The 21,919-nt window shown below is 45.5% G+C and overlaps 1 protein-coding gene across 1 annotated transcript in view; it reads right to left on the reverse strand.

Moving 5' to 3' along the window:
• The window catches only part of IGSF21 (immunoglobin superfamily, member 21), a 211,819-nt gene extending 195,475 nt beyond the window's left edge, over nucleotides 1-16,344 (reverse strand). Inside the window, exon 1 of the mRNA XM_006866336.1 lies at nucleotides 16,237-16,344. Within this exon, the coding sequence (XP_006866398.1) occupies nucleotides 16,237-16,260 (24 nt within the window). The 5' untranslated portion in view covers nucleotides 16,261-16,344. The remainder of the gene's footprint in view (nucleotides 1-16,236) is intronic.
• Nucleotides 16,345-21,919: the final 5,575 nt, after the last annotated feature.

The raw sequence follows: 21,919 nt of genomic DNA on the forward strand, positions 1-21,919 counted from the left end.
AATGCTCAACTATTAACTGCAAGGTGGATGGCTTGAACCCACCCTGAGGTACCTCAGAAGAAAGGCTTTGCCATTTGCTTCTGAAAGGTCACAGCCTTGAAAACGCTAAGGAGCAATTATACTCAGACACTCAGACACACATGGTAATGTTTTGGTGCCTCCAGTTGGCCCTCTTTGCAATGGGGTGATGGTCTGACTGCCCTGAGCCCTCTGAGCCTCCTAGAAAGAGGAGAGTCACTTTTGAGTTGAGAATGAGGCACCTCAAGAAGAAAAAGACAAAGAAAAGGGAAAAAGACAAAGAAAAGGCCAAGGAAGGAAGTGGAAGGTCTTAGGAGGGAGAGGCTCCCAAGCTGATTTTCTGGGAAGCATCTCTCATTTCAGCCGTGTTATTTTATTTCGTCTGCCTGTCGGAGCAGAAGTTCACCTTTAATCCTTCCCTGACAAGTTAAGTCGGCCCCCTTGTCATTTAAACACAGCAGGGCTTAAGTCAGGCATCATTGGCTGGAAATCACACTTTGGACTTAATATAGCTCCCAGGTTCTGAAGGTTCAGAGACCTTGCCAGCTGCTGGGAACAGGATCTCCAATCTCTGATAAACAGCTGTCTCCTGGGAGTGGGATGACCTGGAAAGTGTCTATCTCTCCCTGAGCTCGGGACCTTCTGAGGACCTGGGGATGGAGGGAAGGTTGGATGCAAGGGGGAAAGGCAGCAGATTCTATAGAAATCAGTATTCTTTAGCGACCATCTCACCCCACCCTTTTATTTTACTGATGAAGCTACTGAGGCTCAGAGATGGAGAATGTTTTCTCAAAGCCACACAGCAAGACATTTTGCCCTTAGGATCCTGTTCTAGTCTATATACTTGGTAAACTAGGATGTGAGCCCCAGAATGAGCTAAGCCATCACTAACATGATCACTTTAGATGTGATAGCATAGCATGTCATGAACATCCAATGAGAGAGCTTAATACAAGTGGAGTCCTCGCGAGGCCCAATAGAATGCCTCATTATTTTGGTGTCCACTCTAGCTGCTGTCACATGAAGCCTCTGATTGAAATCATAAGTCTGATCTTAATCACCAAGGCAGGATTGATTTCTCTGGTCTAAAGCATGCCTCCTCATGCCAGAAACAGCAGTGATGTGTTACCAAAGCAAGCTCTTCCTTTCTTCTCTTCTTACCTCTGCTTTTCTTCCAAGGGCTTCTGTGGACAAACACAGGCTCAGTGAGCTGTGGCATCTGAATCAACCCCAAGCCCAGGGTCACTCTTTCCACCTGAGCCTGAAGGCAACCTTCCTCCTACCTTCTGCATCCCTGGGAGACTAAAGGCCTTCTTAATGCAGATGTGCAGCCTTCTTCTTTCTCCAAGACCCTGCCAAGGCTGGAGGGACTATGATGTCCTGGGGTGGAGATCAGGGTGCTCTGACATTCATATTCACAAGCATCTTCATTCAACAACAAATTAGTTCCCTAGTGCCACCAGTGTGTCACTGTGTGTTAATGCGCTGGACTGCAAAGTCGCTTTGAACTACAAGGTTGGTGGTTCAAGCTCACCAGCTACTCCTTGGAAACCCTATACAGGGTCTCTCTGGGTTGGAACTGACTCGACGGCACTTAACAACAACTATGACAAGTGTGGCCATAACAAATGACCACACTCTGGATGGTTTAAAACAAGAGAAATCTATTTTCTCCCAGTTCTGGCTGTAAGAAGTCCAAAACCAAGGTGTCCCCAGGGCCATGCTCTCTCAGAAGGCTTCAGAGGAGAAGCTGTGCACAGCCTTTCTCTCACTTCTGGTGTTGCCAGTAATCCTTGGTGTTCTTTAACTTGCAGCAGTGGCATTGCAGTCTTTACCTGCATCTCGATTTCTATCTCTATGTCTTGTTTCGCTTTATAAAGTCCTATTGGAGGAAGGCTCATTAACAACCTGCGATATGTAGATGATACAACCTTGCTTGCTGAAAGTCAAGAGGACTTAAAATACTCACTGATGAAGATCAAACACCATAGTATGGGTTACATCTCAATGTAAAGAAAACAAAAATCCTCACCATTGGACCAATAAACGGCATCCATAAAAATGGTTGGTTGTTACGTGCCATGGAGTTGGTTCTGACTCATAGCGACCCTGCATAGGGTTTCTGAGGCTGTAAATCTTTATGGGAGCAGAATGCCTCATCTTTTTCCAGCAGAACAGCTGGTAGTTTCGAACTGCTGACTATGAGATTAACAGCCCAATTCATAACCACACCTGACCCAAGCCATGGTATTTTCAATAACCTCATATGCATGCAAAAGCTGGACAGTGAATAAGGAAGACTGTAGAAGAATTAATGCTTTTGAATAATGGTGTTGGAGGAGAGTATTGAAAGTGCCATGGGCTGCCCACAGAACCAACAGATCTGTGTTGGAGGAAGTGCAGCCAGAGTGCTCCTTGAAGGCCAGGATGGCCAAACTTCGTCTCTTATACTTCAGACATACTGTTAGGCGGGACCAGTCGCTAGAGAAGGATATCATGTTTGGTAAGGTGGAGGGTCAGCGAAAAAGAGGAAGACCACCCCCAGTGAGATGGATTATTAAAGTGGCAGCATGAAATGTGCTCAAGTATGACAATGATTGTGAGGCTGGCTCAGGATTGGGCAGTGTTTCGTTCTGTTGTACACAGAGTCGCTATGAATTGGCACCAACTTGATGGTACCTAACAACAACAACAACAACAATATAAATGAAGAGAAGATTGAAGTTGTCAATGACTTCATTTGGCTTGGACCAACCATCAACACTCATGGAAGCAGCAGTCAAGAAATCAAAAGATGTATTTCATTGGATAAATCTGCTGCACAAGACCTTTTTTTAAAGTGTTGAAGAGCAAAGATGTCAGCTTGAGGACTAAGGTATGCCTGACCCAAGCCGTGGTATTTTCAATAACCTCATATGCATGCAAAAGCTGGACAATGAATAATGAAGACTGTAGAAGTACTGATGCATTTGGGTTATGGTGTTGGAGGAGAATATTGAAAGTATCATGGACTGCCAAAAGAATAAATATATCTGTGTTGGATGAAGTACAGCCAGCTTGTGCTTTGTAAGCCAGAATGGCCAAACTTCTTCTCTCATACTTTGGAAATATTGTCAGGAGGGACCAGTCACTGGAGAAGGATATCATATTTGGTAGGGTGGCAGGTCAGAGAAAAAGAGGCAGACCCCTAGCAAGATGGATTGGCACAGTAGCAGCATCAATGGACTGAAGTGTAGCAATGATTGTGAGGTTGGCCCAGGCAGGACCGGGCAGTGTTTCATTCCGTTGGGCACAGGGTCACTCATATGAGTTGGTACTGACTCGATGGCACCTAACACCAACAACAACTAATCCACTGACCCCTCTTTAACTTGACAACATCTGCAAGGACCCTAATTCCAAATAAGGTCACTTTCACAGGTTGTTGTTGTTAAGTGCCGTCGATTTGGAAACTGACATTGAGGTCCAGCGCATTAACCCACAGTGCCACACCCTATTCGTGACTCCCTATTCATGAGTACTGGAGGTTAAGATTCCAACATGTCTTTTTTGGAGAAATAGTTCAACCTACAATAAACAAACACACCTGGACACCTGGTGCAGTGGTTCTTCAGCTTTGTGTGGAGCTTTATCGATTCCTTTGACACAGTATGCTCCCCCTCACCCCTAAATACACACATGTTGTTGTTGTTGTTAAATGCCGTCAAGTTGGTTCCAACTCATAGCGACCCTGTATAGGGTTTCCGAGGAACAGCTGGTGAGTTTGAACTGCAGACCTTGTTGTTAACTGTTCAGTGTTTATCCTACAGTGCCACACCAAGAAGCCATACATTGGCTTTAATTCCTGAGGTTTCAAGCACCCACAGAAGTCCATCTGCATACTCCCTTAAAATCCAAAGATTCCATATAATAATGTTAGCCCAGGGCCTGCCAGGCACTGTGACAGACATGAGAGAAACAGATAAATAAGGCTCAACAACAACACAAAGATGGATAACTAAAATGCCAGGTGTTATCTGTCTAATCGGAGTATGTACAAAATGTTGAGGGGACACAGCAGGAGAAGCTCTTAATTCTGTCTTGGTGAGAGAGGTCAGAAGGCTTCACAGAGGAGCGAATGAGTAAGATTTGGCCAGGCAGAAAAGAGAAGATGAAGTTATATAAATGAAGCCTATTTCCTCTGCACCATGGTGATGGAAATGGCTTGTCTGCAGGGCGTCTCGTTTGTTTCATACAAATCCCTGTGAGATGCTTGGGGAAGTGCTATCAAGCCCATTTGACAGATGAGGAAACAGACCTTAACAACTTAATGGCCCATGGCTAGATGAGAAGCTCTCTCGTTGAGGGGATGGGTCCACAGAGCCTCTTCTTTAAATCTCCAGCTTAGCGGGAGCAGGGGCTCAGGGAGGGTCTGAGAACGGCTGTTGTCCAAGGGTCACCGAGTTCATTGGAAGGTAGAACTGGGATCCTTTCTCCAAGTACTGAATGCACTATTTAACTACTTGGTTGTTTAGTTGTTGTTGAGTTACCTCCAACTCATGGTGACCATTTTACTGTTGTTGTTAAGTATCGTTGAGTCGGTTCCAACTCACAGCAACCCTGTATAGGGTTTCTAAGGAGCAGCTGGTGGGTTTGGACTGCTGGCCTGGTAGTTCACAGTCCAGTGCTGATCTTACAGCACCACACCAGGAGTCTATAGAGACCATATGTATGCATGATAAGACAGTGCTTGGTCCTGGACTAGCTTCATAATTATTGATATGTTTGAGTCCATAGTTGCAGCTATTGAGTCAATCCATCTCATTCAAGGTTTCTTGGTTCTCTGTTTTACCAAATGTGATGTCCTTTTTTTTAGCAATGACATGCACAAAGTAAGCAAACTCATGTCTCACTTTCCCTGCTTCCAAGGAACATTCTGGTTGTATTTCTTCGATAACTAATTTGTCCATTCTTTTGACTAAGCCATTTACTGTGGAGTCCATGCCAATTCATGGTGACTCCATTTATGTTACAGTAGAATTGTGCTACATAGGGATTTCCAGGACTGGTTTCTCAGGACTAGACCGCCATGCTTTTCTTCCAAGGCAACTTTAAGAGAATTGGAACCATCAATCTTCTAGTTAGAAGCTGAGCACATGAACCTCCCAGGGACTCCTCAATTACTTTGTTATTATTAAGTGCCATCGAGTCAGTTCTGACTCATAGTGATCCTGTATAGGGTTTCTGAGGAGGAGCTGGTGGATTTGAACTGCCTCATGGTTCACAGTCCAGTGCTGATCCTATTGTGCCACACACCAGTTGTTAAGTGCCATCGAGTTGGTTCCGACCCATAGCGACCCTGTATGGGTTTCCAAAGAGCAGCTAGTGAACTTGAACTGCCAACCTTGTGGTTCAAACCAACTCTGCAGTCCATCGCAGTAGCCCACAGAGCCACACCAGGATGCCTCTCAATTACTCTGTTGTTGTTATGTGCCGTGGAGTCGGTTCCGACTCATAGAGACCCTATACAGGGTTTCCAAGACTGTTAATCTTTACAGGTGCAGAAAACCTCATCTTTTTCCCACAGAACAGCTGGTAATTTCGAACTGCTGAACTTGTGGTTCGCAGCCCAGTTCGTAACCACTCTAGAATCCCTTAAACTTTCTGGGTGGTCCCTTTCACATTTTCAAGGAGAAGAGCAAGTCTCCTATCAGTCTCAGATAGAAAGGCTCAGGAGGCTTAGAAAAAAAAACATACTTGATAGCTTATGAAAGATATGCAAATGGAGATAGACCAATTAGAAGCAATCATGTCTTTACTTGAGAAGATTTGGCCAGAAGTTCAAGGTCAAATCCCTTTAACAGTCAAAACCAAGGCCACACTTGTGCTAGTCTCAATACTCAATGTTGCCCTCAGTATACTCTGGCCAGGCTTCATCCTCCACTAACTCCAGAGATTGCTGATGTCCAGGTCAGCAGAGGGTTTCACACAACCAAGTTCATGATCGTTTCTCTATTCTCATCTGAAGTCATCTTCCCCTGGGCATTGCTGACTCTTCTCTTTGTTGAAACACATTGTTCTCTTGAGATCTGGACATAGAACTCTCTTAGCTTTCTTCATCTCTGCTAGCTGCTTCTTAGTCTCTTGGCTCGTCTACTGTTTTTTCTCTAAAGCTTGAGTCCTAGTGTGGCACCATGGAATAAATAATGCACTGGACTGCAAGGTCTGCAGTTAAACTCACCAGTCGCTTCTCGGAAACCCTGTACAGGGTCACTACAAGTCAGAATGGACTCAACAACCCTTAACAACAACAAATCTTGACGTACACTAGGATTTAGTCCTGGGTCCTCTTCTCTTGCCCTTCAAGACACTACTTTTCTCATCTGTTCTTTACTATGGACTGTCAGAAGAACAATCAAATCTGTGTTGGAAGAAGTACAACCAGAATGCTCCTCAGAAGCCAAGATGGCCAGATTCCATCTCTTATACTTCAGACATGTTATCAGGAGAGACCAGTCTCTGGAGAAGAACATCATGCTTGGTAAAGTCATCATAGTGACATGGATTGGCATACTGGCAGCAGCAATAGGCTCGAGTGTAGCAATAACTGTGAGAATGGCGCAGGATTGGGCAGTGTTTCCGTTCCATTGTTCACAGGGTTGCTATGGGTTGGAACCAACTCTATGGCACCTAACAACCTAGCAATAAGAAGCTTGTTCCCACTATAGTCTTTTGCATCTGATCTCTCTGCACAGAATGCTTGACCTTCCTCTCTTGTCATGCTGGCTTCTTTGTTGTCTTTGAGATGTCAGCTTAAGTGGGTCTTTTCTTACCTAAACCATTCAATCCTTTTGTTGCCCATCAATATATCAGTCTATTTTAATTATAAGCACATGTTTATCAGTATGTGGACTGTTTCTTATTTGTTTATCTTATTTCTCCTTCCTCACCTCTCTCTCAAGTTAGAGAAACGACATGAGCACATGATCTTGTCTTGTTCCCCAGTGCATCTGAATAAATGGATGAAGCAGTTCTTTCTACCAGAGCTTCCCAAACACCAGGATACTATACCTGGTTGTGCTGATTGTATCACAAATGCTCTCAGGCTCTAATCTTGAAGATTTCAGCTCAATAGCTGTAACATGAGCTCATGAGCTCAGGCATCCAGTTTTTATTTTATTTTGTCTTTTACATGCCCCTTCAAAAACTCTAATGAGCAACCAGAGTGGAGAATCCCTGCCCCTCTACAACCAACTTCTATGAAAGACCAATGATTGGGGTTGCAGTAATTGCCATTCACATTCTTACCTCCAGGTGGAGCTAAAGTTTTTTCCCATCACTCCACCTGGAGGGTAGAGCAGCTGTGATATGAATGTGGGTGGGATCCAACCAGACTACTATGGTTGTATGTGGGACTTTTGGTAGTTGGAATAAAAAGGTTGCAATGGAACTAGACTTGGTAACTTATTCGTATTCCCTCTTTTTGTATAATAACATTTGTTCTACAATCAGCTGTTCTTTGAGGAGCCTTCTCTTTGGCTGTGCTCTCTTTCCTCCCATGTGGTTGGTGTGATGAGAATGAACATAGGGCATGCACACTTTTGGAAGGTCAGAGTCAGGGGAAGAAGGCCTGGAGAAGGGAGCTTGGGCCACTTCTGCCCTGGCTCTGTCCCTTTCTCCTCGAGATGCTGGAATTGTAACATCTATGGGTCTAAGATCAGGCTGTGGGTCTAGGGTTGTAGCAGAAAGCACCCAGTTTGAGTGGCTGCCCTGCTGGGCTCTGAGCCAGAGAAACCAAAAAGGTGGCTCAGCCTGGTCAAGAATGGTCACTAACAGTGCACCTGCCTTCGTGCCCTTAGGATATTACTTGACTGCAATGCCCTCTAGATCACCATTTTCTATTTGATTCTGAAACAAAACATGGTGAAGTACTGCAACTCAAAGCCAATGCCAGTAAAGTCATTTTGAAATAGCTTTCTGCTTCAGGGAGACCTAAGATCCTCTAAAATGACTTAACTATGTGTTGATATTTCAAAGACTTGAAACCTGCTGCGTTCCCCAGCATAGCCTTACAGGAACAAAAGGGTGGACTGACCTAGAGTGTCCCCCCCAGCCAGTATCTCTCAGGAATGGAAATGGTAGGATGGAAAACAAGGCATAGAATCTTGGTGTTCATCCCCAACCCCTTTCACTGTATTCTGACTTTGTAACTTCTTTCTTTAGACTCATTTAAGCTACTAAGAGATGTGATAGGTCAGTGGCTACCATTTATTGACTAGGTACTATCATGAACCAAGAACTGGACTTGTTTGATTGTGCATATTATCTCATTTAAGCTGCCAAAGTAGGTGTGTTTCAGATAGGGCTTCTAAAATGTAAAACAATTAGGTTGTTCGCAAAGTCTTATAACCAGAATTCATATGTGGGTCTGCTGATGTTAAAGTGCTGTCTCTTTCTAGCCCACCCTTCCCAGTCTCCGATCTCAACCTTGTCTCTGGTAGTCCAGAGCAACTCCGAGTGAGTGAGTCCTTGTTGTAGAGACATCCAACAGAGCCCCCAGGTGGTGCCAAGGCAGAGGCATCTACACCACAAAACAAAACCCGAAGGCACATGCCTCCCCACAAGGTGAAGGAGGAGAGATAAGGAAGACTGAATGCAGGGCTTTATCTCTGTTTGTAGATCTTCTTCTCTCTATCTTGCCCCGTGGCTCTCTTTTCTGTGGCCTTGTAACCCAGGCCCAGAGCAGCTCTTGGGGAAAAGAAATTGTGAAGGAAAGAGACAAAACAAAGGAAGGATGATAAAAACTTCTGTGAAAGGTTAAATTCCCATGATTCTTTGTGACTGTTTAATGGATTTCTATGATATAAACAGACCTTTGGTTTTGCCTGCTGGGCAGGTGACCTCCAACTAAATGAGTTTAGACAGTGTTTCCTAATAAGAAATGTTCCTTTAAAAAAAAAAAAAAAAAAAAGCTCCACAAAGCCCCCTGAGTGTACAAAGACCCATACTCCCCTACAAACTGACAGATGTTATCAGCCATCCACATACACGCATCTGAAACAGAAGTGGGCTACACGGTGTGGTCTGTTAAAATGTGTGCAGCATGCATCTATATTTGTAGCTCTACCATTTAACTGATATTTACTGAGCTGCACGAAGCATTGAGGACACATCAGCGAAATGACACGGCCTCTGACTCTGAGGTGCTCACAGTCCAGTGGGCAGACAGGTGTTTTGACATGATGAGGTAAGCGCTGGAATAGAGAGCCACAAAGAGGCTATGGAATCATGGAGGGGGATGGTACAACTTCCTACAGAAGTCAGGGAAGGAAACATAGACTGAGTCACGGTCTCTTTGGATGGCCTCAATTTCTTCAGCTGAAAAATTGGATTTATAGCTGTATCTACTTCAGAAGGCCAATAGGAGTCTGGTGTGGAGATATAGGATAAGCATTAGACTGCTAACTGAAAGGTTGGTGGTTCAGACTCACTAGCCACTCCTCAGAAACCATACACAGGGCTACTATTGGTCAGAACCAACTCAACAGCAGTGAAAACCAACAATGTATGTAAAGCCTTGCACCTCATAAAGGCTTGATAATGTCAGCCATGAAATTTAGTATTAAGAGTATATTTCCTAAAGTCTGTAATTATAGACATAAAATAGACTAAAATGGATATTATTTATCACTCATTTGCTGGAACCAAGTCTTGGTTTCAATACTAGGATAGATTGACTCTTGGTGTTAGCGCTGTAGGTTAATGGACTGGGCTAAGCTTTAGACAAATGGCCCCCATGGTCTAGCCAACTGGATGGATCCAGCCAATATGTAGAAAAGTATACCAAACCATGAAATAAGACAAAGAAAGGATACCTTATCAGAGAGCCCTTGTGTCTGGGCTGTCCAATATAATAAGTACCAGTCACAATTTTTCAGATAGAGATACTGAGGCCATCCAAAGAGACCGTGACTCACTCTATGTTGCCTTCCCTGACTTCTGTAGGAAGTTGTACCATCCCCCCTCCATGATTCTATAGCCTCTTTGTGGCTCTCTATTCCGGTGCTTACCTCATCATGCTTAACACTTAACAACAACAGGATTCTGTTAGATGACAGTCTCCTACTGCCCAGATATGGAATTACACCTCTGCTCTGTAAGGCACTGTACATTTTTAGAAACAAAAAGAACCTTGAAGATGAAGCTTGGGAAGCTCAAATCCATGAACCAGGAGAGAAAACATGGGGAGACAGTGAAAAGGGCTGTGAGCATCCTTCAGTTGGGCAGAACTTCTCTGGTGCCACATACTCTAATAATGGCAGATTGCAAAGCAAATAAAATTCACGTTACCGGTATTCATTTTAGAGCTAGTTTGGCTGGAAACCTGGATTAATAAGCACTCATTTTTATCCTCCGTAGGGAAAACATAGTAGTTATGAATCGGGCTGTGAACCACAAGGTCAGCAGTTCAAAACTACCAGCTGCTCTGTGGGTGAAAGATGAGGCTTTCAGCTCCCCTAAAGATTTACAGCCTCGGAAACCCTGTTCAGGGTTGCTGTGGGTGGGAACCGACTCGACGGCACACAACAACAACAACAGCAAGGGAAAACACAGAATATTCCAGAAGCCATAGAAGAAACTTCCATCTATCTAGAACAGACTGTCCAGTAGCACTTTATGTGATAATGGAAATGTTCAAGACCTGTGCTGCCTAATTCAGTAACCATGAGCCACGTGGGACTAGTGGGCATTTGTTATGTGGCTAGTCTGACTGAGGAGGTGGCTCTTGAGCTCTGGTAGCGTAGTGTTTACAAGTCCGGCTGTGGACCTCAAGGTCAGCAGTTCGAAACTACCAGCTGTTCCACAGGAGAAAGATGAAGCTTTCTGCTCCTGTAAAGATTTACAGCCTTGGAAACCCTATGTTGTTATTGTTAGGTGCCATCGAGTCGGTATCAACTCATAGCGACCCTATGCACAGCAGAACGAAACACCGCCCGATCCTGGGCCAACCTCACTACTGTTGCCACGCTTGAGTCCATTGATGCTGCCACCTGGCCAATCCATCTCGTTGGGGGTCTTCCTCCATTTCTCTGACCCTCCACCTTACCAAACATGATATCCTTCTCCAGTGACTGGTCCATCCTGACAATATGTCCGAAGTACAAGAGAAAAAATTTGGCCATCTTGGCCTCCAAGGAGCACTCGGGCTGCACTTCTTCCAAAACAGATCTGTTGGTTCTATGAGTTGGAACCGACTTCACAGCACACTACCACCACCAAGTCTACGTAGTCACATATAGCTAACCACTTGTCATTGACAAGGTCCAACTCATGGTGACTTCACATGTGTGTCAGAGTAGAGTTGTATGCTCTACAGTTTTCATTGACTGATTTCTTTGGAAGTTGGTTGCTAGGCTTTCTTTTGAGGTGTCCCTAGGTGGATTTGAACCTACATCCTTCCTGTTAGCTGTTGACTGATAGTTACTATATTGGACAGCACAGACACAAGGGCTCTCTGATAAGGCATCCTTTCTTAGTCTATTTTATGGTTTGGTATCCTTTTCTACAAATTGGCTGAATCCATCCAGTTGGCTAGACCTTGGGGCAATTTTTCCAAAGCTCAGGCCACCTCCCAAGAATCCCTTCTTTCCCCAAGGGATCCTTAAGGCAGGACTTCCCCAAATGTTCAGTCATAGGTCTTGTTAACCTTGAAGGGGTGATCTCCTTTGCTTTTAGACAATTTTATGAGTTCCCCCAAATTGCCCAAAGAATCCTGCCCATTCATTATGTTTTCTGAAAGCTCAGTCTGATCACATTTCTAGATAATGTCTTTGGAAGCAGAGGGGAGCCCGCTGGACTCTACACATGTTTTGGGTCATTTTGTGCTGGCCGGGCTGAGCAGCAATGATGACGTCCTCATCACAATGCCCTGCTTTTCCCTTCTAAAGGGACTGGAGACCCAGTCCTGGCTGGGCTGTGTAATCTATTCATTTCCTTCCAAGTTGGGTTCTGTAAGCTCATTCACGGGGGACAGGGGAAGGAAGCTGGGGAGGGAAGCAGACACACATACAGAAAACAAACAACACTCTCCTCCCTGTTTTGGGGGGGTCAGGCTGTGGGGAGAAGGAGAAGGGGACGAGGCCTTAAGGGACTGTCTGGAGGGGAGGAGGGGATGAGTTGGAGAAGGAGACAGGAGCGTCCCTTCTAGAAGCCCTGCCCCAGTCATGACTGGATTCCCCCATTCTGGTAGGCTCTTATCTCTCTCTATTCAGCTGCCTGCTTGGAAAAGAGGCCATCAGTGCCATAAAGCCAGAGTGGCAGCAGGCAAAGAGAAAATGGGAAGATGGGAAGTGGCACTAGACCACTTCTCCGTAACATCCTTCTGCACTCTGCCTCCTCTAGAGTACATGGATGCTGCTCTGATCCCAAGGAGAGTCACCCTTCAGCTAAGCCACCACCTCTGTCCAGCTACAGAATTCAAAGGGCCTGAGCATTTGGCTTCAGTGGGTGATTTGCATATGATTTGCATACATCTGCATACCCCTCTCCAGAGGCCCTCAGTCAAAGGATGTGAAATGAAATAAAATAAATTAATTAGTGCCGTCTACCATAGCTCAAGATGCAGGGCCTGACACCCGTAAGAGATGTAACTGATTCTTAAAGCAATCAACGTGGTCACTGGTTTGAGTGGGAGAGACCAATGGGATGATGAGTAGAGGGAGAAGATCTCAACATAAGGATGGAAAAGAGTAGAGAAAGTGTCCAAACCAAAACCTAGGGCCTCCCCTCCTGCTCCAGTCCCCATTCTTCATCTTCAGAGGACATCAAGGTGAGTCACGTGGAAATCAACTCCTAGACCTGGTCTGGCACCTGCATTGTCCTTGACCCTAACAACCACCTTTGCAAAGACAGTTTTACCATGGTGAGTGCAGTAACAAGACTGAGGTCAGTTCATGCAAGGACTGGAAAGGCAAACAGGTGCCCAGCTGTCTTTCCCCGTCTCTAAACTCCTTCCAGTCTTCATCTCCATTAATAATTCCCACTGGGTTGCCATATTTTCTCCATCAGCTGGATAGGGCATTCACTACCTCTCACTCTGATCCCATCTAAGGGCTGGTTGAGTGGAAGATGTGGTCCCATCGTCAGCAGTGAGCTGGAGTTAATTTCTCCCAGTCCTTCTGCCAGGTGCTAATGAGATGCTCCCAGCATGTGTCAGCCAAGCAGTTCCCATATCATGTAAATACGCCTCTTAGCAATTCAGTTCATGGCACTATTTAACATGTGCCTTGACTTTCTCTAGACCCACTGAACCATCTAGGATGGAAACCTCCTCGAAATCTAGGATCCTGCAGGGTGAACAATGTCAGGTTCACACCTGTGGGGCCAGGGATGCCAGGGAGAGTTGGGGTGAAGTACACTGGAACTGATTGTAAGCAAGACGGGCTTTATGCTAAGATGGAGAACAATTATTATTGTTAAAAGAGCCCAGATCACAGCCAATAAAATAGCACAAACCAGCAAATGATGAAATAAAGACCAAAAAATGCAAGAAGGAGGTGCAAGGTCAGAATGGTTCAAAGGAAGACAGGACTAAGAGCAAGAAAGTGGCTGAAGAGAGCAGTTCTGAGGCAAAGCCTTGAATATGAGTGAGCCCCAGAGGGCTCCTCTCACAATGTTCCAATGGCACAGTGGACGAGGTGGCAGCTTGAAGGACTAGAGAGAGGGGTCTGTTTTTAATGCTTGATCACCAAACTGTGCCCACCCCACATTCCACCTTCCCCACCCCCTACCATACTTCAGCAAGGCCAGTTACACTTAGCGGTTTTTTTATCCACTGGCTTCATTCGATAAAACAGTGACATGAGTTACAAAAAGGTTAACAAAATGCTGTCTTAGATCAACGGGTGGCAAACTTCCGTCCAGAGGCCAAATTCATCTACTATTTCTTTTTGTATGCTTTACAAGCCAAAAATGTTTTTTTGTTTTTTAAATATTTTTTATTCACTAGAAAAATACATGGACTCTGGTGTGGTGCTGTAGGATCAGCACTGGACTGTGAACCACAAGGCTGCAGTTCAAACCCATCAGCTGCTCCTTGGAAACCCTACACATGGTCGCTGTGAGTTGGAGTTGACTTGACAGCACTTAACAACAATGAGAAAAATACATAAGTAAGAAGATTTGGGGACACAAAAAAATTGTATGAAATCAAAATCTCTATGTCCATAAATAAAAGATTTATTGGAATACAGCCATGCACTTTCATGGGTTGAATAAGGTTCACCTAAAATTCTATGCTGCCTGGTATCTGTGGTTGTGACTTTATTTCGAGGTAGAGTCTTTGCTTATGCAATCAAGATGGCAGCATGCTGGCCTAGCGTGGACCCCAATGCAATGACTAGTATCCTTACAAGACAAGAGGGATTTGGAGATACACATACACAGAGAACACCATGTGAAGATACAGACACACACACACACACACACACACACACACAGAGATAGAGATAGAGAGAGAGAGAGAGAGAGAGAGAGAGAGAGAGAGAGAGAGAGAGAGAACATCAAGGGACAAAGAGGAAGAGAAGAAAGTTCCACTCTCACAAGCCAAGGAATGCCAAGGATTTCCAGCAACATCCAAAGCTAGGAGAGAAGCATTGAGCAGATTTTCCCTCCAAGTCCCCAAATAGGAATCCACTCTATTGATGCCTTAATTTTGGACTCAGCCTCCAGAAGAGTGAGAGAATAAATTCCTGTTGTCTTGAGGTACCCGCATGACATTACTTTGGTACGGTAGTCCTAGGAAACCAAATACAACCTTTCATTTACACACTGTCTGTGTCTGCTTTCATGCTCTGATAGCAAAGTTGAGTAGTTATGACAGAGACCATATGGTTGCAGAGGCAAAACTATTTATTATCTGTCCCTTTGCAGAAAAAGATTTGCCAACCCTTGTTTTAGATCATAAAAGACAAGTTCTCTGTCTAATTTATTCCCAAGGTGGTGGTACATTGCTCTGGCATTTCAAGAAGAACATCAATGCCAATGGAATCTTCTGAGCTCAGCCTTGACCCTCTTGTATAAAGTGAGACCAGGCTGGGATGTCCAGTCCAAACACATGGAGGTCTCTGGCAGTAAAAAGCCAGCACAGAGGTCTAAGACCCAAGGGTATTCCTCTTGTTACCAAAACCTGGGCTTTGGTCAGTACCTGCTTATCTCTAACAACATCTGTTCTCAGGCCTAAATTTATGGTGCCAGACACCAGGGTTAATCCTATATGCAGTTGGATTATATGACAAATCATAAATTGATTTTAAAATCAGGATGCCTTCCTGTCCTTCTGTCTCCCCTGCCAAAAACATTACCTGAAGCTTCATGCCTGAAATTCCACCACTGTTACTGTCATTGTTAGGTGCCATTGAGTCAGTTGCCAACTCACAGAAACCCCATGCACAACAGAATGAAACACTGCCCTGTCCTTCATCATCCTCACACTGCTGCTGCCACTGTGCCAATCCATCTTGTTGGGGAGGTCTTCCTCTTTTTCGCTGGCACGCCACCTTAGCAAGCATAATACCCTTTTCTAGGAACTGCCCCTTCCTGATAATAAGTCCAAAGTATGAGAGGCAAAGAGTCACTATCCTAGCTTCTAAAGGAGTTTTCTGGCTGTAGAAATTCTATCATTAGACATTCCTAAATTGTTAGACTGCCACTAGGGTCCACTGTGTTCTCAGAAACTTATAATACTTTGGTAATAATGTGGTTTCTTGTAGTAGAGAAATATTCTATATGGATTGGCAACCATCAACTGGAACATACTGGAAACTGTGATGATAATGTAGGACCAGGTACCATTTCACTGTGTTGTAAGTTTGACATGAGTTGAAGTCAACTCAATGACATCTATCTACCTACGTCTGTCTATCTATCTATCTATCTATCTATCTATCTATCTATCTATCTATCTATCATCTAACGATCTACCTACCCACCCAAGGAACATGTTAAGGGTGCAAAGGAGGTTAGAAAAATATAGATTCTAAGGCAAAAGAGAAAGCTGATTGTGGCATATTTGAGGGGGGTTCAGCAGAAGATAAAAGACCTGGCAGACAACACAGGAAAGCTCAGGTCTAAGTTATGACTGAGGGCACCGCCGAATCTATGAGGGTCTCCATAGTGTCCCTGGGGACTGTACCATCAGTCCTGGCCATGGGTATGGAGGGGACAGTGGTAGTGACTTACCCGGTACCACACGATCTCGCGCATTCGGCCATCCGTTTTGAAGTTACACTTCAAGGTCACAGCATCACCAGCCACCACAGGTGGGAGAGGCTCAATGCTGACGGTCAAGTAGCCTAAGGAAGATAAGAGAAGGGGGTAATGAGGGGCACAAGCTGATCATGAGGGCAGGACTGACTCGGGCAGGTGGGAGAGACAGCAGGCAAATGAGTAAAAGTAATTGCATTGCACAACCATAGGGGGTGCTGTTCACATCACTGTCTGTATGAATGTTGACTGTGGGGCCAATCACCCTCTTCTTCCTCAGTGATATCTGGGCTCCAATGGATCCCTCCAACTCCTCAAACACTTCTTGGGGATGAATTTTCCCATGAATGTAAGACCCAATGGCACCCTGAGGAAGTGCCTCAATGTATTTCTACAAAATACCCCATAGAAATGATTCTGTAGTCAAGTACGTCCCCGCCATCGTCTCTTTCAGAGAGTCGCATTGTGCATCAGCCCATTCAGTCCTGTAGGAAATACTTGGGGAGGTGTATGAAACCCAGCATTCTATCCCTTAACCCCATCACCATCCTGTGAAACCCACACTGAGATTTGGAGCTCTAGATACTTGAATGTCTCCATTCCCATCTTCCAAAACAAATGCCTGAAGAAGACAGCCCTGGGAAGCCACTGTTTGCCCCCACAACACCCTAATTTCCCATCACACTTGCCACCCAAAGGGAGAGGCAGTCCCAACCTTGGGCTGTAGTGGCAGCAATGGCAGTGATTAAAGGCTGATGATCTGGGAAGGCAATGGTAGTTCAGTGGTAGAACTTTTGCCTTCCATGAGGGAGAGGTGGGTTCAATTCCCACCTCATGCTCAGCCATCGCTCATCTGTCAGTAGAGTCTTACATATGGCTATCATATGGAACAGGTATCTGTGGACCTTCCAGACTAAGATGGATGAAGAAGAATGGCCTGGTGATAGACCTCCAAAAATAGTCAGTGTAAACCCTATGGATCACAATCGTCCAATCCCCAATTGATCATGAAAGTGTCACAAGTCCCAGCAGGGTTTTGTTCCACTGTGCATGGGATTGCTGTCAATTAGGGGACAAGGCAAGAGCAGCTAACAACAACAACAACAACAACAACTGGGAAGGGGTCTGAAATCTTTGTAAAAGTTGGCACCAGTGAATGCTTTCCTCAATCAGCTGAAACCCAGATTCTCTGCCAGCTCCTGGATACATTGGCAAGGGTAGGGCTTTGGTAGCCACACTCTTGGGATGGGAAACCTGGCCCAACTAGGATAATCAGGGAGGTTAAAACAAGGAGACCACAGTCAGAGGATTCACAATGAGAGGAAGGACTCTCACCATGGGAGACACAGTTGCCTTGCCATTAAAGTCCAGCAGGCGCAGCCTCTGACCTGCTCTGCTGCCTCTCCAGCCCTGTCCCAGAGGACTGAATAGCCCAGTTCAGCAGGGGCTCTCATTATTGGTCTGATCACTCTGTCTCATCTGAATGGCTTCCTGCCTGGTGATGTCCAGCCATCGATCTAATGGATCAATCCAGTCCAATCGTCTTAATGAGAAAACTACCCAAGATGGGTACAGGGATTTCAATTGTGCAAGCAACCTGAGCAGATCAAGCCCAGGGACCTGACCCCTGCCTGGAACTTAATGGTTACAACACTACAGGAAAAAAAGCAAAAATCGACCTCCAAGAATCAATGTGGAACCTGCAGTCAGATTCAACCTGCGTGATGCAGGGGTTTGGCCCCCAATCTCCAGGGCAAGGGAGTAAGTGCAGGGCCCATGCTGGGGAGGGCTTTGACTTTAACCAGAGATTGAGCCCCTAGGAACCCAGTATTGCCCATCCCTTCAACCCCGTCTTGTGAAACCCACACTGGGATATGGCACTATGATACCCATGCTCATCACCCACAACTTACTAATCAAATTATGCCTGATAAAAGGACAAGAACACCTTGGGAAGCTTCTGTTTGTTCCCTCAGCACCCAGAATTTCCATCAAATACACTCTGTCCAGGCAGACTAGAAGGACTGGTCCCTCATCCACCCAACCCCAAAGTTTGCTGCTCCTGCTCTGTGCAGCACTGGACCGGGGTCCCAGATGTAGGGATGGAAATATACAGTGGGGAGGCAGAGATATTACTGCATCCTACCCATTCAGTGGGGTAAGTACATTGTTTACAGACGGGAGAAACCTGGCTCAGCTAGAATAATCGGGGAGGTTCCCCAGCCACACTGGGTCCCACACAGCAACAAACAAGAAGACCGGTCAGATGATGGATGATGAGAAGAAGAAGGGCTCTTGCCATGGGAGACATGTGTAAGGCATGCAAACAACAGTGCCGGCTTCAATTGCACTGACTTTGCACTAGACATTGGGCAACGGGCTTTATACGCATTGCCTCAACCAATCAACAGCCACAACTACCCTGGGAGATAGAAACCATGATTATTCCCACTCTCCACAAGGAAATGGAGTCCTGGTGTGGTGCTGTGGGCTAATGTGCCAGACTGCAAAGTTATTTGAACTGCAAGGTCGGTGTTTCAAGCTCACCAGATGCTCCTTGGAAACCCTACCCAGGGTTACTATGGACCAGAGTCGACTCAATGGCATTTAACAACAACCACAAGGAAACAGAGAGGTGACGTCACCTGCCAAGATCATATGGCTCTCGGTGACAGAGCTGGGATTCCAATCCTAGCTTTTTGACCACTACAGTAAATCTCAACCAAACCAAATCTTTTATTATTGGACTGATTCTGACTCATGGCCACCCTATAGGACAGAGGAGAACTGCCCCGTAGGGTTCCCAAGGCTGTAATCTTTACAGAAGCAGACTGTCACATCTTTCTCCCACAGAGTGGCTGGTGGGCTCAAACCACTGACCTTTTGGTTGACAGCCGAGTGCCTTAGCCATGGCACACTTGGCTTCTTCCATGGTATAATAAGGTTTCCATCATTACTGATGATGGGTGAAAGATTAATTAATGATATTTACATCAGAGAAAGAGCCAGCAAATATCCCACACCTGCAGCTCTGTGTACGTGTTTCACCCAATCTTGGGAAGAAGTGGAGTAGCAGTGGGGAGGAGGGTCCGTGCTAGGGTCTGACCCCATTGGCTGCAATTTCCAGTGAGGGGTGGGGCTGCTTCACCAGACTCACCTTTTCAAGGGAACTGCCCTCTCATAATGAAGAGCAGAGATGTCAGCTTGAGGACTAGGGTGCGCCTGACCCAGGCCATTGTGTTTTCAATAGCTTCATATGGATGCGAAAGCTGGACAGTGAATAAGGAGGATCATAGAAGAATTGATGCCTTTGAGTTGTGGTGTTGGAGGAGAATACTGAAAGTGCCATGGACTGCCAAAAGAACCAATAAATCTGTTTTGGAAGAAGTGCAGCCAGAGTGCTCCTTGGAGGCCAGGATGGCTAAGCTTCGTCTCTCCTACTTTGGATATATTGTCCGGAGGAAACAATCGCTGGAGAAGGATGTCATGCTGGGTAGGGTGGAGGGTCAGAGAAAAAGAGGAAGACCCCCCAATGAGATGGATCAGCCAGGTGGCATCATTGATGGACTCAAGTGTGGCAGCGGTAGTGAGGTTGGCCCAGGATCGAACATTGTTTCGTTCTGCTGTGCATGGGGTCACTATGAGTCGGTTCCAACTCGATGGCACCTGACAACAACAACAACAACAGCCCTCTCATAAGGCTTCACCTCTGAAGATACAGGTAAGAGTTGAGCATTGTCAGTCCACATAGCTAATAAACTCAACACTAGACAAGAGAGAGTCTCCTTCACATAATGAAGGAGAAGGAAGGGCACATTCTCAGATACATCTATCTGCCAGCCAGCCCAAGGGGGTGCAGATGGTGTGTGCACGTGAGGCGGGCCAAGTGCAGAGGGTCTAGTTTTCAGGTTACTGTTTGTTGGTCTGCCATGAGGGAATCACAGGTGTGAGTCTGGCAAGGGTTGGGTAGGGGGATGCTGCAGTTTTGGTAAATGGGTGGTTGTGCTAGGAGCACCAGTGGGTACAGCAGACGTTTGGAGCAACAGGATTCATAGGGACATGCCAGGAAAACAGAGAACAGCTCACTGCACAGGGAAGAGAGGTGTGTCCTTGGGAAGCAGTGAATTAGGTGCATAGTGGGGTTTTCACTGGCTAAATCCTAACCACTGGGACAGCAAATAACATTATGACAAATGGAGAAAAGACTAAAGTTGTCAAAGACTTCATTTTTCTTGAATCCACAATTAACACGCTTGGAAGCAGCAGACAAGAAATCAAAGGACGTATTGCATTAGGCAAATCTGCTGCACAAAACCTCTTTAAAATGTTAAAGAGCAAAATGTCACTTTGAAGACTAAGGTATGCCTGACCAAAGCCATAGTATTTTCAGTTGCCTCATATACATTTGAAAGTTGGACAAGGAATAAAGAAGACCATAGAGAAATTGATAGCACTTGAATTATGGTGCTGGCGAAAAATACTAAAAGTACCATGGACTGCCAAAAGAACAAACAAATCTGCCTTGGAAGAAGTACAGTCAGGAGTTCTGGTTTTGGTGGTGGTAGAGACAGCCAGGTAGAAAAGGCTCCATGAGGGAGGGATTGAAAACCCAGAGAAGCTGTGCTCACGGAACAATACCAGAGCTCTGGATCTAGCATAAGGTCTAGGCTGTCAGTTTCCCACATATGCAAGTGGGAAAATCACTACATAAAGGACAATACTGTGAGTTAGGAATCGTTCAAGATGGAACTCCCTCTGTGGCCACCCTGCCAGGGCAGAGTTCAGAGGGCAGGGCTACAGCCAGACTGGCACAGGGAACCGACACTGAAAGTGGTGCAGTGACATTTGCAAAAGGAGGTGTGGGGGATTCTAAACACTTTTTCCTCCTCTTCCTTGTCGTGCCTTCTTTGTCCAGCTCGGATGCCTTCAGGTGGGTGGGTAAGCAACCCCCCCAAAAAAGTCCAGAGCTGAGCCCACGGTTTTCCCATGGCATAGAGAGAAAGAGCTTGTTCGCTGTTTATGACATCAGCCTGTGGGTCCCAGCCCTAAAATTAACTTGTGCCGAACCCTTTACTCCGGCCTATCTAGCAAGAAAGAAGCAGGTCCGTCAGGCCTGACAGACAAACCATATGAACAATCTGTAAAACCTCAACATAAATGGATGCAACTATCTCAAGAATTACAGTGTGCACATGCAAATACCTAACTGACCTTCAGAGACAAAAATATTGGACAATCTTTCTCCCATTAACTTCTCAATATCTATCTGTGCACCTCTACAGTGGGGACTAGAGGAGGGGCCTGAGAGAGTGGACACCCCCACCCACTGCTGGAGGCTTCTATGGTGCACACACACTGCCTATGTAGCAAGGTGACTGGCCAGTCAGCCACAGTTTTATTTTTGTTTCAAAGTGGTGTTTTTTGTCTCTGCTTTTATATTGTTTCTGCCTTTTATCCTTTTGATCACACATTTTCCCTGGAGATGGGAGCTTTTTCTCCCTACGTTACCCAAGAAGGCAATCATAGCCATATAGCCAAGCTACAAGCATACCCCATTATATTCCACCATTGATACCCGAGCCAATAACAGCTGCTAAGCATTACATGAGAAAAGGGAAGCCTATCTCCTGATAATATCCACCAGGAGACACCCAGTAAG

Source organism: Chrysochloris asiatica, unplaced genomic scaffold (genome assembly GCF_000296735.1).
Source record: "Chrysochloris asiatica unplaced genomic scaffold, ChrAsi1.0 scaffold00090, whole genome shotgun sequence".
Classification (NCBI taxonomy): domain Eukaryota; kingdom Metazoa; phylum Chordata; class Mammalia; order Afrosoricida; family Chrysochloridae; genus Chrysochloris; species Chrysochloris asiatica.